We start from the raw sequence: 22,309 nt of genomic DNA, 5'->3' as shown, positions 1-22,309 counted from the left end.
GAAAATATTAAATTCAAAAGAGATTAAATACAATGCTATTACTTGACATTTTTACCTTCTTTTTAAATCGTTTGAAAATTATTACTTATAAATTGCGATCATTTAAAAATATTAAACTCAATTTTTACCTCGCATTTTGATCACTTTGTTGCTTTTAGTTTTGCTCTCAATTTTTCTCTTACAATTTTATCTCTACTCTTGATTTTACACTCAATTTTACTCACACAATTTCATTCTTTAGGCTTCAACTGACATAATTTTTTACACAGCTGTTCATTTTATCACTCCATTTTTTTTTTGTCAAATTGGGTCTCAATCAATTTAATTTTGAACAAATTTTGTTTGTAAAATTATCAGCATCCTAATTCTCAAAATTCTCAATTATTGTCACCACCAACCAGTCCTAATATGTTTACACCAAATGGATATATGAAATGTATAAACTTGAAACACTAATTGGGTCTACTTGAGAATGGTCAAGTTCCACAATTTGCATCTCAAGTTAATCTTAAAAATGTTACTTTTAGAGAGAGAGAGAGAGAGAGAGGTTGTTTTATTCAGAAAAAATCTTAAAGAGCTGTTTTAAAAGGGACTATGATGCATTTTTTTTATTCAATCAAGCTCAACATTATAAATGATCCAACTGTGCGATTGGATGAAAGAAGTAGACAATTTTTAGTTAAGAAACGTGGCCAATTTTTACCAGCATCATGAGAGAAGCAGCCCAATTAATTAAAATCTCAATGGCATTGAATATATATGATTATTTTCGGAAATTTGTTGGGTGTTACACACAAGTTGTTATGGAAAGAAAAGTGGGGAAGCTCAAAGAAGGATATCACATTCAAAACACGTTTTTCTTTCTCAATATGAAGACTGATCTTTCAATCTTGAGTATGCATGATGATTGCTGAAAGATGAACTTTAGTTGATGGGTGCAACAAGTTACCGTTCTTAAAAGAAAAACAAGAGTTTTTCTAGTGGGGGATTCTGGCACCCCATATACGTTTCAAGTTATGAATATAAATCAACATATACAACGGATCATTCAACGGAATAAATGGAGCAAAGTTGAACTCCAAAAAAGAAGGATAAGAAATCACACTTAAAATGTCTTCTATGGATAATGTTTGTCACAACATAAGCAGGATGAGAAGGATATGAAGGTGATGTCTATATAAATAAATTAGAATTTTTTACCATTTCCCCTTTTTAATAATTCAATTTTTTCCGACAAAAATAATTCAATCTTTTATATATTACCATTGACTATACTCTGTAATTATGCAACAATGAACTATATAGTGGAGCAATGAAAAATGACCATATTTCTAATGAAATGGAAAAAATGACCATACTTGATACAAAAATTGAAATAACAATGTTGATTACAAAATATGCGAATAACAAACACTTGCATCCTAAGAAAAAAACTTGCATCTACCCTATTTTATCTTTAACATACATAATAAAATTAGTTAGATGATAATTTTTTTATTGCGCTAATGTGTATCAAAATTTTTGACCAACATAATATACAATTAAGATTGTTTTATAATTTGGCTATATTGAAGAATTATTGTGAATACTCGGTACACGTTACACGATCAAGAAAAAAATGATTATTTGGCCAAAAATTTCGTTCTTACTATTTGCATGTGTAGAAATGGTTACATACTTGCATACATTTGACTGGTCATGTTACTGTGGATGAGGTTCTATGATGATTTTGGAATGGACCCTCCAGGTTGCATCTCTATTAAATCCTCGACCCGCTTCAAAAACTTGAGACACACTAAGGTCCGGGACAGGACAGGACCCTACGTTGCCACCCTGCATCACAGCTAGCTGGGGAAAGAAAAAAGCGACTCCCCCTCATCCAAGTCACATTCAATATATATATATTTTTAGGGTAATGTTAACCGGTGCTTCCAGGACACCGGTTAAGAAGTAAATATAGTAGGGTAATGTTAACTGATGCCCACGAGGCACTGGTTAACAAACAAATATTATATACATATAGTTTAGGAGTTTAGGATAAAATAATATTATATATATTATATATGGTTTTGAAATACTATTTTTCAAGATAATGAATGTCATTAAATTACATATTTTTTCGAACTTTTTTATAAAAGAACTATATATATTATGATTTCACCTGAACCAACATGTTCACCGTAGAGTTTAGTTGGTTTAGGTTTAACAAACAACTATGAGTCTTTTTTTACAATAAAATAAGTTTAATTTAAATGTCAAAATAATGATAGTACAATCCTATCAAACTTAAGAAATTAGTCTCCGATGTTACACAAACAAAATAGTTAGATAACACAAAAACCGTTGCTCACACAAGATGTTTAGATCACACAAACAAATTGGCTATGAGTTAGGACATTTTTATCTACATTTTAAAAGTCAAATGCATGTAGTTAAAAATACGTTGACAAATCAAACTCTTATAAAATTATGAGACAAACGTATTGGGAAAAATCCAAGTCCCACGACGGATAGATAAGACTCATGATAATAGTTTATAAAGAGTAGGCACTCTTCACCTTATGAACCGGTTTTGTAAGGATGTGTTAGGCCCCAATTTCAACATGGTATTAAAGCTTGTCGAATTTAAGGGTCACCTATCTATCCACGCACCAACCCCAAAAAGAGTGATGGACGTGAAGGGGGTGTATTGAGAAAAATTCAAATCCCACGACGGATAGACAAGACTCATGATAATAGTTTATAAAGAGGAGGCACTCATCACCTTATGAACCGGTTTTATAAAGAGGATGAAATATAAACTTTAAGCTAATACTCCTTCCGTCTCACAATAATTGTATTTTTAACATTTTTTTTCTTTTTCTCAAAATAATTGTCAACAATTTAGAATAGCAATGCAACATTTATTATTTTTTCCATTATTATACTCTTATTTATTGAATTTAATTCAATTTAACTACTCCACTAACTACAATTAATAAGGTATTTTAATAAATGATATTAATTTTATCATTGAAATTAACACAATTAATTATTTTGTTAATAATCGTCCACAAATCATAAACGACTATAGTTTAAAGACGAAGGAATTATTATTTTGAGACAGATAAAATATATTCGTGTGTAAGATGAACTGTCACCCCTCTAAATAGATATGGTGAGTCCACGCGCCCCAAAAGTTCGTGAGTAAGACAGTGTTGTCACAAACTTGTGTGTTCCTCAAACGCAAAGTCTTTTTCTCAGTCAAACTCAAATCAAAACCTCATCATCACACTCAATGCTCACTACTTAGTACATAACCAACCAACCAACCCTTCAACAATCTTCAAAACATAAAATAAAAGCATTGTCTCAAACACACACAAATACACATAATTCATCATCCTAGTGACCAAAATCTCGCCACAAATACATCAAAATAATCAATGTCTTCAATTTTCAATCTGAAACAGCTACTATAGCTTTAACATTTCGCCGAAATCATAGCCCACCAAAATATATTCATTTTCCTTTCCCACCTCCTCTTTTAATTCTTGATTGACTCCCCTAGTAAATGTACGTACTAGTCAATCATATATTACTATATATTATTACTACTATTACCATATTAAAAACATAAACATATTTTGTAGAATCAAATCAACGTGATGTTTTTTCTTTCTTATTGATTTCACTAGTGAGAATAAGAAATTTATTTTCCAAGGAAAAATAAAAGATATGGATGATCTTTTGTGCCATGAAAAAGAAACGTGCTTGGAAGTTGAAGAGAGAGATGAAGAATGGTCAATGAATCAATCACATCAAGAATTTGGTGTATCTGAGGAGGAGCATGTTGGATTATTGCTTCAAAGAGAGATTGCTTTTGGGTTCAAAAAAGATGAAAATGCTGTGTTTGAAGACTCCTTCAAACGTGCTCGTTTGAATGCAATAAATTGGATTCTCAAAGTTAGTTCATCCACCCTTTTTCTCTTTTATTATATTATATGTTATTCTAATTCAGCTTCATTAATGAAATTACAATTGGAAAAAAAAAATCTTGATTTTGACTTCAATTTTTTCCTGATTTTGGATTGATAATAATCTCAGAAAAGAGAAGCATTGGATTTTCACTTTGAAACAGCTTATTTGTCAGTGACGTACTTGGATCGATTCCTTTCTAAACACTTCATTGATGTAAGCTCTAATTATGATCTTCCAAATGCAGCATTTGTTTCTATCAATTGGTCACTCTTGTTTAAGTTTTCATCAATCTAATTAATTGATCAATTATTTAATTACCCTTTTGGTTGAATCTTTACATTTTATGCAGGGTGAGAAGGATTGGGCAATGAGGTTGCTATCAATTGCATGTCTTTCTCTGGCTGCAAAGATGGAGGAATGTATTGTGCCAGGGCTATCACAGTTTCAATTGGAAGATGATTATGTCTTTGAAGGAAAAGTGATTCAAAAAATGGAGCTTTTTGTACTTAGCTCATTGGATTGGAACATGGGTATCATCACTCCCTTTTCATTCCTTTCTTACTTCATCAAAAAGTTCAGCAGTGAATCACCAAGTCCTATAGTTTCCAACACAATGCATCCTATCTTCACTGTAGTAATGGAAGGTGAATCAATCATGAACACTTGAATGTCTTTCTCTCTTTGAGTTTAAAAGATTTACACTATCAATAGATCACAACTAATCAGAATGATTAAAGTCAAATATTTTTAATAATCAGATGATCATGTTAGATTGATACCAGTAGCATCTAAAATCGTTTGCATCAACGATGACGATGTACACAAATTAAATCCTTTTTGTTATTCTTATTTTTCTTTTTGAGAAAGATGAGAATTTCTTTGTTCAAATATGGACTAACCAAATCCACGTTTTCTTATGCAGAGTTCAATTTAATGGATCACAAACCATCTCTTGTTGCAGTAGCTGCCACTTTAGTGGCATTTGATCAAAAGTTGACCATAGAAGATGTGAGATTGAAAATGAATTCAATTTCTCAACATCCCTTACTTCACCCGGTAAGTCTTTGTTTTCATTTTTTTTTGCCAAGTTTCACCAAAATCATGATTAGAAGAATGACATCTTAATCAATCTATAAATTTTGCCCTTTGTTCTTTATTTCACAGGATGACGTATTTGCTTGCTACAGTCTAATTCAAAGATTGTATGAGGAGAAGATCAAAAGAGAGGAGCATAAGCATTTATGTACACCAAATTCTTCAGTTTTTCGATCCAGGCCAATTGACTATGCCGTTGCTATGACAAAGAGAAGAAGACTCTCATTCATTGATGATGAAGATGGTGGTGACAAGAAGGGATCACATCAAGAAAATCCCAAAATTTGAACCTTTTGAAGTTTTAACAATTTTATGTGAAGATTATGTGTTGTCTTTCTTTGTTACTTTTTGCAATAGTATCATATCACTAAGAGAGGGGGGGGGGGTGAACTTACACCAAAAAATTGTTTTGGAATTGGATTTATTGGTTTACAGCTAGGAAATGGAGGAAACAAGAATACAAATTCTGGTTTTGGGATACATATAGTAGTAGTTATAGAGACTTAGAGTGCCCAAATCAGCAGGTAACTGAAAGCTATATGCTAATCCAGAAAGCTGTAGAAACAGCCAATTAAGCCATAGTTAAAGTCCGAAGGAATCGCCAATTTAGTCTTAGAAATTGAAGTGTTGACCTAATTTGGTCTCAGAAATCAACATACTTTTAAAGTAATTTCTGATATTGAAAATCCTCGATTGCATTGTTCTTCAGGATGAATTTCAGAGTCTTAATTTTAGGGATTAAATTGATGATTGATTTGTTTCTTTTTCCTCTTCTACTTGGTCGGGACTTGCTTCATAACGGAGTTTGTTTGTCATATGTATCTATTGGAACCTACCGTTTGATAGATGCTTGGGATGCTTTAGTAATGTCTTCAAAAAGGTTAAAAGTGGGAAGATAAAACAGTGCTGGTGTGATAGGATGCATGGTTTGTGTTGCATGTTGGCCATCACAAAAGTCTTGTAAAGATTGATTGGATTTGTTTGAATGTTTGAGACTGCTTTTAAGGCGGGACCTACCGTTCTGCCTGGCTTTGTTGTGTTCATGGGTCATGAAACCCAACATGTTTGTGGAATCAAAAGTATTTTTATGTTGGTTCTGCTTTGAAGCAATATATTTCTATGAACTGCCATGTTCATCGTATAAATAACATTACAAAACTTCGCGTGATCTATGTTTGGGACTATGGCCCTTGTATTTAACAAAGCCAAGAAAACAGAAATCACAAAGATTAGTACTTTCACCGATTTTTTGGCCTAGATCATGTTCTTTTGCATGGTTGAGAATGATAAGAGTATTGTTGCCATTTGATTGTTGAACACCATACCTGTAATATTTCTGCAATTGGACCATTTACTAAAAAAAGTGGAGCAGCATCCCCACCCTTGCATTTTTTTTCTTCTTCTCTTTTCGAAAGAGTAATGTTTCTTGTGAAAAACTTCCTTGTGGAAACATCACGACCACTTTTGTCAGTTTTTAACTTGTAACTGTAGTATACTCCTTTTTATCTAACCATCAATGTTTCCCCCAAAGAAGAGACGACGATTGCAATGAATTTGCCAACCTTTGTGATGTTATATTTCGTTAGAAATAGCAGCGCTGTTATAGAAAACATACTTAAGAGCAGCACACAAGTCATGTTTTCTTTTTCTAGATGTGTACATTCGAAGTGATAAATGGGTGAATGCCAAGATAAGTGTAAAAAAGTGAAGAAAACATTTTACAAACAGAAATGTTGAAAAGCTAACTTGAAGACCGTGATAGATTATTGGTGTCATCAGTCAGAATGGTATTTGCATTGAACAAGGTCTACTCTGTTCCCCCCCTATATTCACTTCACTCTCTTTAGTCCAGTGTTCATGATTATCTCTTGCAATTACCTAATCAGCTTTGATAGATGTAAAGTTCATTACACACGACAACTATAAGAAGAAAGAAGAAACATGATTTTTAATGTTGCTTAACAACGCAAATTAGACCTACTACAAAGTTCAAATAGTAAAAAAAAAAATGTACCAGCACCCACGGCATAATTTTGTACCAGCACCCACCGCAATGAAAAATATGAGAGGTTATCTGAACAAAATAGACCGAGACAAATGGACCTGAACCTGCTCATGGAAAAGAGTGTAGACTGTGGAACTAAATGAAATATAATTAGTTAATCTACTTGCTACTTTTTAAAGCACAAAATATACAAGTATATTTTCTTCAACAGAAGATGCCTCATCAAGATCTCAAAACTTTAGAATACCCTCTGTCTAAAAGGACTAAAATACCAGTTTCTTTCACAATTACCACTCTACTAGGTTAGAGGAAAAATATTGCATAAATTTTCTTTTTCATTTAAATTTTGATCATCCACAATGAGTGTAAAGTGAGCTAAAAATTTTAATCTCCAATCTTAATTCTAGGAATATTCGAACCTGGATGACACAATCACACCATGCATCTGATCTATTTACAGGGATAACAGCTTAAAGTTTTAATATTTCCTTAATCTAGTTTAAAAGTTGGTTGCAAGCACCGTTTCAACAGGCATGTGGAAAGATGCACATGAATCCTTTTGGAAACAACTCATTCCTGACTAAGAGAGTAAATTTGAGAAACTGTAGATGGATATCATCATAATTTCATGAATAATAAACAAATAAATCATTCAAATTAAGAGAATTATAACCCCGTATAATGAAAAAGTACCTCATTATACAAAAATCCCAGTTCATATAATATACATCGCTCTGAAATTTGACAAAAATTGTGCAAAATGTTTGATATATGTCATCTGACACCAGCAACAAATACCAAATTTAGTCTCTACTCAGTTGCCCTACAAAATTTCAAGCTAGAAAAACACTTGGTTCAATCGGCAACTTTTAGAAGAGACGAGGAGCAAACAAGAACCTTGATTTTCATGTGAGAACAGAGAATGACCAAGAATGTACCTAATTGTCTGAATTTATTTTAGACAGATCCCACAGGGATCATCTTCAAAGCTGCACCAATTGGCATGCCAAGGACTCCAAGGAAAACACTAATGAACCACAGTTTCAAACTTAGAGGAGATGTGTTGGCATAGGTGCCCAAGAATTCAACAATTATGATTTGGAAGATGGCGGTGCAGGTGAGTACAGCTGTGAACACATAATTCTTTAGGATACCTTCAAAAACATTTATCCTCTCCATGTCTCTGGAACTGATCTCATTGAAAACCTAACAAGACATTTGAATACAAGTAGGTTAATAAAGTGTACAATCAGAGAACATATTACAAGGAACCATAGTTTAAACATTTACCACAGGGAATCTCAGCACCCATGAAAGGTTAGAAAGATATTCGACAACAATATTTTAATATTCTAAAAGTCAGAAAACATTATTTGTCTAGTCTGAATATGAAATCATAAATCACATCCCAGAACAATGATTTTCTAAGTTTACCTGACAGAATACAAATGAATTGAAAATGAGTGTATTCAATATCAGATCACTATCCGGGCCATCAAGATGAAAAGCTGTTTTTCCTCTTGTCTGGAGTAACCAGATTATGACAAATTGATATATAGACTGCCCCGTGATATTCCTCCACATCACGTTACTGATAAAGTTTCCTTTCCTACCAACTGGTGCTCTTTTCATCAACTCATCATTAGGGGGTTCAGTGGCAAGTGCAAGTGCTCCAAGTGTGTCCATAATCATGTTGACCCATAAAAGTTGAACCGCAGTGAGGGGAGCATTTCCTGGGTATTTATATATATCATGAGGAAAAAAGAACAAAGCATACAATGCAAAAATTCATAATTTAACTTTGATAAACATGATAACAAGGAACACATCATGACTACCTGTCAAACAAGCAGAAGTGAAATTGACAATCAAAGCAACAACATTTACAGTTAGCTGGAACTGCACAAATTTCTGTATGTTTATGTAGACTGAACGGCCCCATTTAGCTACAGTGACGATAGTTGAAAAGTTATCATCTAGTATTATTACGTCGGCACTTTCTTTTGCTACCTGAAATTGCCAAAATAACGGCTTTAAAAAATATATCACCAAGTATAGAACGACAACTAGTTAAGGGACTAAGATCGTCTGCTAGAAACCAATAATAAGATTGGATTTTAGAGGTGCATACAGTGCAAAGCATCTCTTTGAACTAGTGTTATACATAAAGTACAAAGTATCTCTTTGAACAAAAACTTCTCCACTTGGTATAAGCTATATTACCTTGTTGTACAGATTAAATAATGGAGTGTCATTTGCCATTTTATATATCATAAATCATAAGCACTTCACATTTAGTAATATATAAATTTGGAAATAAAAAACGTACCCTCTACATAAAAAATTCCAATCAAAAAAATTATTCATGGTTTACAAATTTCTACCATCAATACATCGGTATGAAGACGTACCTCGGTTCCAGCAATGCCCATTGCAAGCCCAATATCTGCTTCATGAAGTGCTGGTGCATCATTTGTACCATCACCAGTAACTGCAACAACCTCTTCAAATGTTGTCCTCAAGTGTTTCACTAGGGTATGCTTATCCATGGGTGAAGATCGAGCCATTACCTGCAGATTTAGACATATTGATTTTTGATATCATAAACAAATGTTTTCAGTAAAGGGTAATGTAGACCACCAAGCTTTTACTTCCAGGCTCTGAAAATCACCTTAGTATATTCAAATGATCCATCACTCAGTCCATTTATTATCACTATGCTAGGTTTTAATGGCGGTCAACATCCATGTAATCATATGGCTCTTTTAAATTAATAGTCACGAGAGGACATAATGATATCGTTTGATTCATGCTCTGCCTAGCGAGAAAATATTTTCGTTATTTTTGGTGTATATTGTGATTTGAACTTTTGAAGTACATATAAAGTTTGAATATGCATAACAAGGATTTTGCATAGGCTACTGATAGTCATCATTCATCATTATAGTAAATCTTTAAGAATTTGGCATGTTTATGGCAACCTCTAACTAGACCTTTTAATTCCAGGACACCAAGTTCATTCATGTACCCCACCCCCACCCCTTAAAAGAAATGCACGCCAAAACTCAAACTCTGGTAAGAGCAGCTAATCCTTCAAACAAATTGTCAAGCAAATTAAACAAAAAATAAAAATTAAATGACATATTGTTGATATGCACCTGAATTTTTGGAATGATATCAAGCAATTCCTTCTCACTCATTTCACGGAACTCCGGGCCTTCAATCGCTATACCATCGGTTAAAATTCCACATTCTCTAGCAATCGCCTTTGCAGTATTTATGTTGTCTCCGGTAACCATCCTAACTGTAATACCAGCCGACCTACAAATGGCTACAGACTCTCGAACACCAGGACGGACTGGATCTTTAATACCCACTATTCCTACACAAGTGTAACCATTAATAGGAATAGGACTTCCAACTAAAAATTCATCATGAATATCAATGTAAGCAAGGCAAAGGGTCCGGAGAGCTTCATTGGCAAATTTTTCGATTGTATCATTCAAGTGACTGATGGAGTCTTCATCAAGTGGAACAATCTTGCCATTTGAGTCTACAAATTTGTCACATGCAGCAAGAATTATTTCAGAGGCGCCCTTGCAATGTGCTCTGTAACCACCATCAGGAAGCTGTAGAACTACCCCCATGCGCTTCTTTATAGAATTAAATGGTTCAACTTTCACAAGTTTTGATGCTTGTCGTTCTTTGTGGAAATCACCACCAAGTGATAGCCCAAATTCCAAGATGGCAGTCTCAGTTGGTGATCCCAGAATCTCAATCTTTCCATTTTCATTTTTGACCACTTCACCTCCGGTGTTGTTGAATATTGATTCAAGTAGAATTGCTATAGCAGAATCAGGAAGATCAGATGAGAAATCAGAAGAGTCGATGGAGCTCTTTACCTCTTTGATCTTCCCACAAATGCAAGCTTTTACAACAGTCATATGGTTTGTAGTTAACGTGCCAGTCTTGTCACTGCAGATAGTAGTAGCAGATCCCATTGTCTCACAAGCAGCCAAATGACGGACGAGTGCCTTATCGTTCATCATTTTTTTCATGGCAAAAGCAAGGCTCAATGTCACAGCTAAAGGTAAACCTTCAGGAACAGCAACAACAACAATTGTAACAGCAATAGCAAAGAATTCCACAATTTCCATTGCATCATCACCAGACCATGTCCATTGGGAACCTTCTTGCAGCTTGCGGCTAAATAGCCCTTGGACCAACACTGAGAAAGTCACAACAGCGAAAAAGAGGCCTATTTTTCCAATAATGGTAGCCACGCCATTGAGTTTTACCTGCAAGGGAGTTTCATCATCTCCACCTTCACTTAGAGTAGCCATTAGTTTACCCCACTGGGTTCTCATTCCAACAGTAGTCACAAGCATCTTGCATGATCCATCCTGGACTTTTGTTCCAGATAGAAGAAAAGGATTAAGGTCACTGACATTCACTGGTTCACTTTCTCCTGTCAAACTTGATTCATTTATACATACAGAGAAACCGGACACAAAAAGCCCATCAGCAGGGACTTGATCTCCGATATTAAGATGGACAATATCACCAGGAAGTAGATCATATATTGAAATTTTCTGTCTATATCCATTCCGCGTGACCTGAACTGTAATTTTCTTCTTCTCTTTATCTAGATCCTTAAACTGCAATGATTGTCTGTAATCACTAGTGGCAGTGACAAACACTACAAGCAATATGCTTGCAACAATACCAATCCCATCCTGTGCACCCTTAGGCCACCCTTCCATTATTATGCCAACCACTAAAGAGACAAAAGCACAGACCGCAAGTATCATAAGAGTTGTATCTTGAAGTGCTTCCCATACAAAAACCCAAAATCCCCGGGCTGGACTTTCAGTGAATTTATTAATTCCATAAATTTCTTTTCTCCGATTCAGTAAGGGCTCGGATGTTGATATCCCATTGTTGACACAGGAATTGAGTTTGTCGGTGATACCCTCAACCCCACCATGAATTTTCAACTTCTTCACATCACGTCCATCAACAATTGTCCCTGCCTCATCAGCACAAATTTCAAAACCTGCAGCTTTAACTTCCTCTGGTACTCTGTACTCGCTTGACAAACTTAGGCCTGGAGGGAGCAAATACTTACTTATCACGTAGAAACTGAAACCTTTGCAACAATTTTAAAATGCATGTAGATTGGCTTTCTTACCATGGATAAACTGAAGTGCAGCTTGTGAGACCAACACCGCCACTCTGAATTTCTCCTACAATGTATAATGGTGGCAGGGAATTAAGAGACTACAGAATCATTTTTAAAACATTTAAATGACCATGTCCTTTTTCACCCCACAAAGCTAGGCTATTTGAGTAATATTGTAATTAGTAAGATAGTGAGAGGAAAAATATTCCAATCTTTCCATGACTAAATTTTTAATTCAAAATCATAAAACCCGTGCCTTGATTTTTTTGGAAATACTAACAGGCTATGCAAGATAAGAGTAATATGGTAATTTATCAAATATGAAACAAGTCCAAACTAAGCATGGAAGGGCAGGCATCTCTTTAACATTATAGTATATCACTACCGATATATGTTTGATAATTACCCTACGACAATAAAAGTAAGTACCGACAAAATCTCATACCCAATACAACATGGAAGACAGGAAGAGCAGTTAGTCTGAAAAATGTGGAGGGAAATAAAAGGAAAAGACTCAAAATTGGCAATGGGTCATAACCATAGCCAAAATTGAATCCTTATATTCTATTTTCCTTTTTGGCAGACAAAAGACTAAGGGAAGAACAAAAAACTTGACAATTGTCATGTTGCAGATATTCAAGTAAGTGATTCTTAATTGCATTCCAACCAAGCAAAATAGCAATGCATATCAATTTTATAAGTTCTTGTCAAATAATATTCACAATAACTTTCTACGTGGTACCAGAACTTCCGGTTTCTACGGATAATAAGGAACTCAAATCAGATCAGATTTGAGTATTCGTATAAACAGGGAGTTCTGGTACCATGTAGAAAACAGTCTTTCATTGAATGTAATGCAGTAGTGGTAGTAGTTTTGATGTGAATGGATCAACATTAAAATGATCATGAAAACAATATATAAATTGACCTTTGATTTAAATTTAATGCATAAAAAAGCATTGAGATTAGTGAACAGAAGGAAGTTAAGATAAACATAGGAAGTTTCCATTTTAGGATGATATCTGGATCTAGAAAGAAACCTGATTAGAGCGTCTAATAGCTTCAGCTTCAAATCTTTTGGAAAGATTAGCAGTGAAACGAAACCTTCTTTTACGATTCTTAACAACCCAACAAAGCTTCCTCCATCTCTGAAGTGCTTCTTCCGATGAATTTTTCGGTTTCACATCTCCGAAATTCTCATTCAAGTAACTCTCCATCTATTTATGCTCTAATTGCTTTCAAATCTTAACAAGAAAATATGAAGACTTGTTTTGAAACAAATTCCAATGCTTAAAATTAATGCATTTTTTTTTTTTAAATTATATTGATTGATTCAAAACAGAAATTTGTCTGAGTGAGAAAGTTTGAATTTAGTACAATAATAGTTGACAATCGTCAATTTCACAAACTCACGCAAAGTTTGATTTGATTTGATTATTATGCTACAAACACTGAGCAAGTCAAAGTGAAACTATGTAAAGGAAAAAAAAGGCAAAGTATACTCTGCTAATATGTTTAGATTTGGATCTACTCATATCAATTAATGTTTATAACATATAATTAATAACTAAACTGTTGAAGAAAAGTTGTTTTTATTTTTGCTTGAGTGATTAAACTATTTCGTTTCGTGATTCCTTTTGTAACCCGATTTTTTTTGAATAAATAATTATTTTGGTCTTCTAATACGTGAGATATTAATTTGTACTTCAAAAAACATCAAAATTATAAACACGTTATCAGTGTATTTTTGGTTAGCCCCATTTGGATTTTCAAATGTTTTTTTTTATTAATTTAGTTCATAAACTTACAAATAAAAAATCACTACAAGTTATATTTGTAATTTTAATGCATTCAAAACATTATATTGACTTTTTTGACAATGCTTCACACATTGAGGTCCCAAATACATTATACATACTCATTTTCTTTTGCAACTATAGCTTAGTTGATAAGATGCAAGAAAATTTGTATATGGTTCGTATTCTCATTTCTCTACACTTAGTATACCATTCTAAACATTAAATACTTAAAAATAAATTATCCACTCGTTTTTTTCACTTTAGTTAATTGCAAAATAGAAAAATATATGGCCTAAATTTTGATGTAGGAGTTGGATTGGAGTTGTTTAGTGGAGCGAAAATATATAGTGGGGGTGTAAGTTTGGACCAAAATGAATTAGGGGGGGTGAGAAACAGTTTTCGGCTGTGCCGGAACGGGATTCCCGTTTGTTAATGTTTGTCTTGTATGCACGTTAGTAGAGAAGCTGTATATCTCTGTCAGCGCGTCCCATGTCAGACGTGGGACCCTCGTTTAAGTTTTCCTTTTTTTCTTTTCTTCCCTCTATTGAAAAAGTTAATTAATGGTGAATTTGGACATCCTAATGTTTTATTGATATTTATTTATTTTATCAATATCAAAGGGATGTAAATATATTTACAATCAAATTATATTAATATCTTTTTGAATTGGATAATATAAATATCTACATTTTTTTGTTACTATTGAAAATATAAATATCTACATTTGAAATACAACATAATTACTGCTACTATTTTTTTAGGGGATAGTTACTATACTATATACATCAACATATTAAAACAACTTATTTTTTCCTAAAAAAAATATTATTTTAATGTGGATAAAAAAAACTACTGCAAACTAAAAAAAAAGAAGAGAAACTACATAGAAGAAATGGAGGAATATGTGACATAAACATAAACGATTAATATAATTAAGCAAAAGAAAAAAGGAGAGAAGCAATAAAGAAATGAACGAGAAGAAACGAAGAGAAATGATATTTTAGAGGAGCATGAGTTGACTTGTCTTTTAACAAACTCACCATGAGAGTTTACAAATAAGAATAAAAAGAACAACTACAATTATTAATAATATCATCAAATTTAGAGAAGTTTGTCATTTTGTTTTTCATATAATCAACAACTCGGTTAGAATCAAGTTAAAAAATCGACATTATGATCTTGAACCCATCTCATGGTGAAGAGTAATCCTAAAACTTCATCCCTCAAAAAAAAAAAAGTAATCCTAAAACTTCACTTGTTAGTTGTGTCAACTTTTTGCAAAGGGAAATACCATTCAGTTTTAGAGAGTATGAGTTGCCTCATATCATCGTGAAAGCACATATTCCAATGGCCACCTTATTCCAAACTATGGAAAAGAGGCGTCTATGTTGCACTTGTATCATCCGGAAGAAGGCTCGGTCCGGATTGTCTGTGCATGGCTTTGCGGAATGTTGTTATGTATGTCTGCATTGTCTCACTTTTAACATCCAAAATGAAACAGCAAACAAAGAGAGCAACTTGGTCTTGATCTAGTAATTAATTTTTTGGTTACATACATTTTCTTTTTTGGTTACAAGTCTTGATCTAGTATGTCCAAAATGTTAAAGTAAGCTTCACCACTTACCAAAGTCCATTTCTTTTTGCCAACAGTTGACACTATTATGGCAGACAGATAAGTGGTGCAAACTGTCTTCTTAGAGTTATTGCAAATAACATATCTACTTGGGAAGTTGAACTCCGGTGAGCAAACAATTTTTATAACCAACACCAAAGAAGATTCTCAACTTTTTGTGATATCATTACACGCTAGATAAGGTGCCACCAACCATTATTTACCAGAATTCATGAGACACGTCAATTGCTTCGTTGATGCAGAATTGGTAAGCACTTTTTACCGAGTACCAACTACCAACCATCCTTGTCTAAATTCCAAACTCTTTTATCCTCGACAACAAAATCCAATAAAAATATGAAGAATTTTCCACGATCACTATATTGAAACATTTATACACCACAGTTTTATTCTACATATTATTATCTTGGTGTTTACCGGTATTTTTTGTATAAGGAAAGTCAACCAAATTTAAAACACAAGTAAATGTCTCGGGATGGTTTTTAAAATTGTCTCCTAAACAAGTTTTGGTTTTATAGTCGAAATCGGCTAAAAATGGTTTAAGGCTAGTTTTGCTTCAAGTAGTAAAAGTTGGTAATGTAAAAAACGATTCAATTTAAATGAGAATAAATGTAAAAATATACTTAAAATTTTAAAGGCGAAATAGTAAATTGTGAGGAAAGGGAAATTGTTGAAGTTGAAAAGACTCGAAAAATATATTGCTTGAAAAGTAAAGTGCTCAATTTGTAAAGACTTGAAAGACAAATATGCTTGAAAAATAAAGGAATTTAGAGTGGTGTTCAATGTAAAACGGCTTCAAATGTAAAGTATTTTGTGCCAATTATTTTTATTTGGCTCATATTTTTTGTCGATAGAAACAGAACCAAATTGGCTTACCCACCCCTAGCAATATCACTATTGTATTTCTTATATTACTATCAAAACATTTATCTGTCAAACCCCAAAGCCTCTAAATGTTAAATATCATTTTAGCAAATTTAGCTTTTGGAGGTATATGTCTATATTTTGAGAATACATTTGATGTATTATAAACTTAAAATAACAACATATATGATCATATAACACATCAAACACATTTAACATTTTAAAAAAATACAATACATAGTGCTTCTATTAAAAAAAAAAGGAAAAGTAAACTCTTCACTCTCCTCCCTCTTAAACCATCATCTAAACACGCCTTTAGAACGATCACTATAGTGCAAAATCAATGTCAATTCATAGTCTATCATAACATTCATAACAAAATAAAAAGAGAGACACTCTGTTACAGGCAAAATTAAAAGTATTGCCAGAAAAGCAAAGCATACTAAGTACTACTACCAAGCTAGCATAATTTATACTATCATAATTTTACAAAGCTTCTTCGTTACAAAGGTGTATATACAAGTTGATGCTTTTAGGGTGGGTGCTGCTTTAAGCCATTAACTATGTATCGCTGTTAGATTGTTGGAGTACATTGGTGAGCACAAAGGATATCTGGTAGGGTTTATGTTGATATTTATGAGGCACGTACAGTGGCATTGCTAGATCTTGGTTGCCGTAGAAGCTCTATTAGTGTCTCTACCTGTGTCCCCATGAAGAGGAACAATCAACAATCGAAAGAAAAAAAAAAAAAAAGAACAAAAGCTCCACACCATTAGACACGAAATCAAAATATTGATATAAATGAAAATATTCTCCCATGTCAAAAAAAAAATATATTTGTATTATGATTGATCGATAAAAAAATACTTACTTCTCTTACTAGATGAATTTTTAACTATTAGACTTCTTGAAAAAAAAAGATATTATTTTTTTTAAGTCATGTTTTGCTGAACGAAACATTTATTGAGACATATTTCTTCATTTAACTACTTTTTTATGAATATATAAATAGCAGTTTTAAATAATTTTTTTATACCTGTCAAAAAAATTATGCAAAGTGGTTTTATTTTTTTACATCATTTTTTTTGAAAGGATTTTTTTTTATAGCAATGAATAGTTAGTTTATAAATAAAAATAAATAAATCTAATAAAAGGTTAAAAAAAGAAATTAAATATGAGTATTATGATTATGATAAACTTACAAAGGAAAGAACAGACACACATGTGTTCCATTTAGAGTAGATCAATTTTCAAAACGAAAAAATATCAATAATAAAATGAAAAATGCTACTCCCTCCGTTTCAAAATGAGTGTCGCTTTAACCAATTGCACACAAATTAAGGAATGAAATAAAGTAGTCAAATGTCATAGCAATTTTACCAAATTATCTTAATCAACTATTGGTTTGTTTTTCATTAAAGAAAAAATAATATTTGGAAGTAGTGTAACATAGTATTAATTGAAGGGTACACTTGAAAAGAAAAAGTTATTATTGCATTGAAAACTGAAAGTGACATTCATTTTGAAACAAATTTTTTTGGATAAAACGACACTCATTTTAAAACGGAGAGAGTATTTGGATGAGCACAATGCATGGAAGGACATGCCTTAACCCTTAGGAAAATAATATTTAGACACCCAAACATCAATTCTACATAATGAGAGAAATAGAACTAAAAAATGATGTGATACATGTGATAGATTGATGACATAAAAAAAAAGATAGATGAAGTTGTAAATTTACTTATTTGTTTGAATATTATTAAAAATCTCCGTGAGCTAGCTCAGTTGGTAAGGACAATGCATAATATATTCAAGGTCTGAGGTCCGAATCCGGACACCACCAAAAAAAGAATATTGTTAAAAATATTAAATACTAATTTTTAATAAAATAATATGTTTTGATAATTTTTTAGTTATTCAACACCATATATGTATACGTTACATATACCATTTGAGTTTTAATTACTTTTTTGTCTCTATTTATGTCACATCAACGATTATAAATAACATATTTTATACGGTGTTGAATAAGGTCGTCAATTTTTAATTTATCAAACTTCAAATAACAACACACTTTATAATTAATTTCCTCAATAAAACACACTTTATAATAAATGTATTTTGCAATTGTTATAATTTTTGCATAATGTTATGTACTTAGTTACAATATTCACATTAAATTAAAAAAATAACAATAATTTCAAGAACTTCAAAAAAATATAATTAGTCTTTTTTTTTTGAAGAAGCTAATATAATTAGTCTTATTAATTTCAATCTATTCTTAATTTCCCCATCAAATCTTTAAAAAAGAAACGAAAACAAATGTCCATTGATGAAAAGAAAATATCAGTGTTTTTTTTTTTTTACCAATACAGTAAAAGTAAAATTTATTTGAGCACAATGATATCTAAAAATTTAGTTGAGTAATATTTTTTACATTATTTATTTTAATTAAAATGAAGTCAAATGTCAAACAAATTTTAATACTAATTAAACTTCAAACACATAAGAATTTACTTAAATTTGATTGATGTAATATTTGCAATTTGCAATTGCAAGATGGAAGAATTACTGCTGACATGGCATTCTGCCGCGTAAACATGAAGAGTTGTAAACTAACCTTGTCTTTGGCGCGAATGGTACCGGACTGAGAAAGAGAAACCAAAGGAGGAATAGCACCTTCACGGCAGACCATTACTCGATAACTCATATTCTCTTCACAAATCTTCAACAAAATCGCCGCCGCAATTTCCTTCTGTCTCTGCGTCCCAACCTCCACAATCTCCACCAACACCGGAATCCCTCCTTCCTCCACCAACGCCGTCCTCGCTTCCACAACCGTCACCAACACGCTCATCACATACGCTGACTTATCCACCATGTACGAATCCAAATCCGCCATTAATTCAACCAAAGGCTTCATTATCCCAGCTTTCACCGCTCTAATTTTGTTCTCTTTCACAGAACACAACGTGTATAACGCCGTTGATGCATCCTTTTTCCCGCGGATTCCTCCGTTTTCTAGAAGGTTCACCAATGCCGGAATTGCTCCACATCTTCCAATTGCTCCTTTATTCTCTTCTGTCTGTGAGAGACGAAGCAGAGCACATGCTGCATTCTCCTTCGCAGTTGGAGTGCCTGTCTTCAAAGCTTTCACCATAGGTTTAATCGCACCAGAAGAAGTGATAATCTCTTTATTTTCATCGCATAGTGAGAGGTTTAAAATCGCTGTGACGACGTATTCTTGCAGTTGAAGATCCATCCCCGGCGACGGTGATGATAAAAGGGAAATCAACGGTTTAATAGCGCCGGCTTTGGCGATTCTGAGACGATTTTCTGATTTGTTTTTGGCGAGTAATCTGATTTCCATTGTAGCTTGTTTTTGTTGATCAATAGAAGAGGAATGAAGATCGAGAATCAACCGGCGAATGAGTTCGTCGGAATAATTATCGGAAGCGCATGTAATGAGAAGGCGTTGGATTCTGGTTTCGGTTGTAGTGGTGAATTCGGTGGATCTGTCACTGTCGCAGTCGCTGAAAGCGGAAGAGGAATTATCGTTGAAATTGAAAGTTCCTTCCATTACGTAATTCGTAACGATAACAAAAGTGACAAACAAGTATATATGTTGATGGCAATTTCTATGGTACACTCGAAAATTTTGAGTGTACCGGTACATCCATGTATTTAAATGTATAGTTTAATGATTTTTTTCTTTAGAAAAAAAATATTTTCTATCATTTATAATTATAATAATTATATTTTATTTATCAAAAGTGTCGGCAAAGCAAAATTCAATTTTTTTTTAATTTTTTATTGCTCATAATAGTGAATATTGATTATTTTTTTAATAAAATGTTAAAAAATTTAGTATAATTCTTATAAAGAATGAAATGATGTTTTTTTTATGGGATAATATTTTCTAAAATATAAAAGTCGATAAATATCTCTTTATTACATAAAAATTATCGTAAATTTATTGATTTATGAAACAGGTGTACCGGTACACCTTAATTTAAAGGTGTACCGTAGAAACTCCCTATGTTGATTAGAGGAAAAGTGATGGTTCTATATTATAAAGTGAACGTGGAAAAGAGATTTTGGATGGCTAAAGCCCAAAAATATGGAAAGAAAAGCAGTTATGGCTCCGGTGGGGTTTGGTGCTGACACGTTTAAAAATTGAATGTTGACCGTACTGAATCCTACTAGGAGAAGAAAAAAGTAGCACGTGTGATGGGGGTCTTTAAACGCGTGCGTGTGAAAGACAGAGTGAGTTTTTCGAAGAGTCTCTTTCTTGGTTTTTGCTTTTAAAAGGTGTTAGTTGGTTTGGTAGTTAGGCTTTTATCGTTGCTTTGGTTAATTAATAGTTAAAAGATGTGTTCATTGCTTGCTGGGTCGGACGCACATGGTGGGGGATTGATTAATGATGGGAGGGAATCAGTACAGGTCAAGGAGGACAGGACGGTGATCATGGAGTTTTGGCCATGGTTTGCTTGCCCTTCTGTCTATCATTATTTTTTCTACTTGTCTACTCTCACTTCCCTTTTCTTTCATTAACGTGGGACAAGCATAACGTATTTTAAATAGAGCAATGCTATATCTCTAGAAAAATAACATCAAGAATTCTTCAAGAATAAGGAATAACCAATCACAATGCACTATTTACCACAATTCAAGGAGGTGTGGCTGAAAAATAGGAAGTGGACAAATAAATCATCCAATTAAAATTTGCCAACTATTTCTTGAAAAATTCTTGAAGCTATTTTTCTTGAGAAGTAGCATTTTCCTTTTAAATATGTATTTATGCATGCTTCACTCACAATACAAAATTCTGAAGAGTAATGATATTTTGACATCCATTTGATGACAACTTTTTTGACAACCTTGTTTTTCTTACTTCTTATTGGTCAAAAACAATGGAGAGAGAAAAAGGAAGAGAGAGAATAACAACATCATGTGAGTATGAGAGAGAAAGTTGTCCAAAAATTGTCAAAAAGTAGTTGTCAAAATATATTTCTCAATTAAGAAACAATTTTCTAGCTCTGTACTAATAATAATAAATAATACTTATAAACAAATGTCCATCTCTGTTGTGATACATTTAAGAAATCACTCTTCACACAACTAATAAATTGCATGCTATCTTTTCTCGTTAATTTTAGTGTATTTTTGTTGCATTTTCATTTCTTAAGGACTTTTGCTTCATATACTTCTTCGTTTGTTCCTTATGTTTTAATAGTAAATAAATATTAAAAATGTATATATCCAAAATCTTAAGATACAATTTAAAAAATTATACTACTTACATTACTTTTTTTTAGGGAACTACTTACATTACTTTATTAATTAAAAATCGAATCATACTAAATATTATCCGTAAAGTATTATGTATCGAACAGAAAAGTATTGATTAAAAATCAAGAATAAAAATCATTTTTCCTTTGTACCAAAAAAAAAATCATTTATTCCAGAGTATAATATTATCTTACATTTGTTTCAACAATACTATATCAAAAATGAGCTTTTTTTTTTCTTGTCATAAATTGATCAATGCAGAGGAATTATCCAATAAAGATGTATTTGGATGGCAGTTTCAATGATTCAATAAAGGAATTACCTCTCACAATATGCCGAACAACATTCATCCCAACTGAAAAAGGTATCAATAGTTAATGTCCAACACATCTCAAATAAAAAAGTTTACTGCAAAAAAAACCTTTTAATAAAACATCCAACTTAAAAAGATTTACATGAGCCTTTCAACTAGAGAA

At 32.7% G+C, this 22,309-nt stretch overlaps 3 protein-coding genes across 3 annotated transcripts; 1 reads left to right on the top strand and 2 right to left on the bottom strand.

Moving 5' to 3' along the window:
- Positions 1 to 3,321: 3,321 nt before the first annotated feature.
- Positions 3,322 to 6,179, top strand: LOC146942168 (cyclin-D5-1-like). The gene is made up of 5 exons (XM_085756103.1): positions 3,322 to 3,945; positions 4,087 to 4,173; positions 4,310 to 4,604; positions 4,883 to 5,016; positions 5,125 to 6,179. The coding sequence occupies exons 1-5, from the start codon at positions 3,718 to 3,720 to the stop codon at positions 5,341 to 5,343; spliced, it is 963 nt and encodes a 320-aa protein (XP_085612229.1). The 5' UTR covers positions 3,322 to 3,717; the 3' UTR covers positions 5,344 to 6,179.
- Positions 6,180 to 7,653: 1,474 nt separating this feature from the next.
- Positions 7,654 to 13,765, bottom strand: ACA1 (autoinhibited Ca2+-ATPase 1). Its single transcript, XM_085756102.1, has 7 exons — positions 13,283 to 13,765; positions 12,252 to 12,306; positions 10,219 to 12,167; positions 9,472 to 9,630; positions 8,899 to 9,070; positions 8,495 to 8,793; positions 7,654 to 8,266 (listed from the first exon to the last, which is right to left on the bottom strand). The coding sequence occupies exons 1-7, from the start codon at positions 13,457 to 13,459 to the stop codon at positions 8,018 to 8,020; spliced, it is 3,060 nt and encodes a 1,019-aa protein (XP_085612228.1). The 5' UTR covers positions 13,460 to 13,765; the 3' UTR covers positions 7,654 to 8,017.
- Positions 13,766 to 16,884: 3,119 nt separating this feature from the next.
- Positions 16,885 to 20,192, bottom strand: LOC146942166 (U-box domain-containing protein 4-like). The gene is made up of 2 exons (XM_085756127.1): positions 19,162 to 20,192; positions 16,885 to 17,238 (listed from the first exon to the last, which is right to left on the bottom strand). The coding sequence occupies exons 1-2, from the start codon at positions 20,119 to 20,121 to the stop codon at positions 17,173 to 17,175; spliced, it is 1,026 nt and encodes a 341-aa protein (XP_085612253.1). The 5' UTR covers positions 20,122 to 20,192; the 3' UTR covers positions 16,885 to 17,172.
- Between the last annotated feature and the right edge of the window lie 2,117 nt (positions 20,193 to 22,309).

The sequence above is a fragment of the Medicago sativa genome, chromosome 3 (assembly GCF_051527215.1).
Source record: "Medicago sativa cultivar Bolivia chromosome 3, Bolivia_mono, whole genome shotgun sequence".
NCBI lineage: Eukaryota > Viridiplantae > Streptophyta > Magnoliopsida > Fabales > Fabaceae > Medicago > Medicago sativa.
Note: the sequence above shows the minus strand (reverse complement) of the source record. Positions and strands in the feature narration are given on the sequence as shown.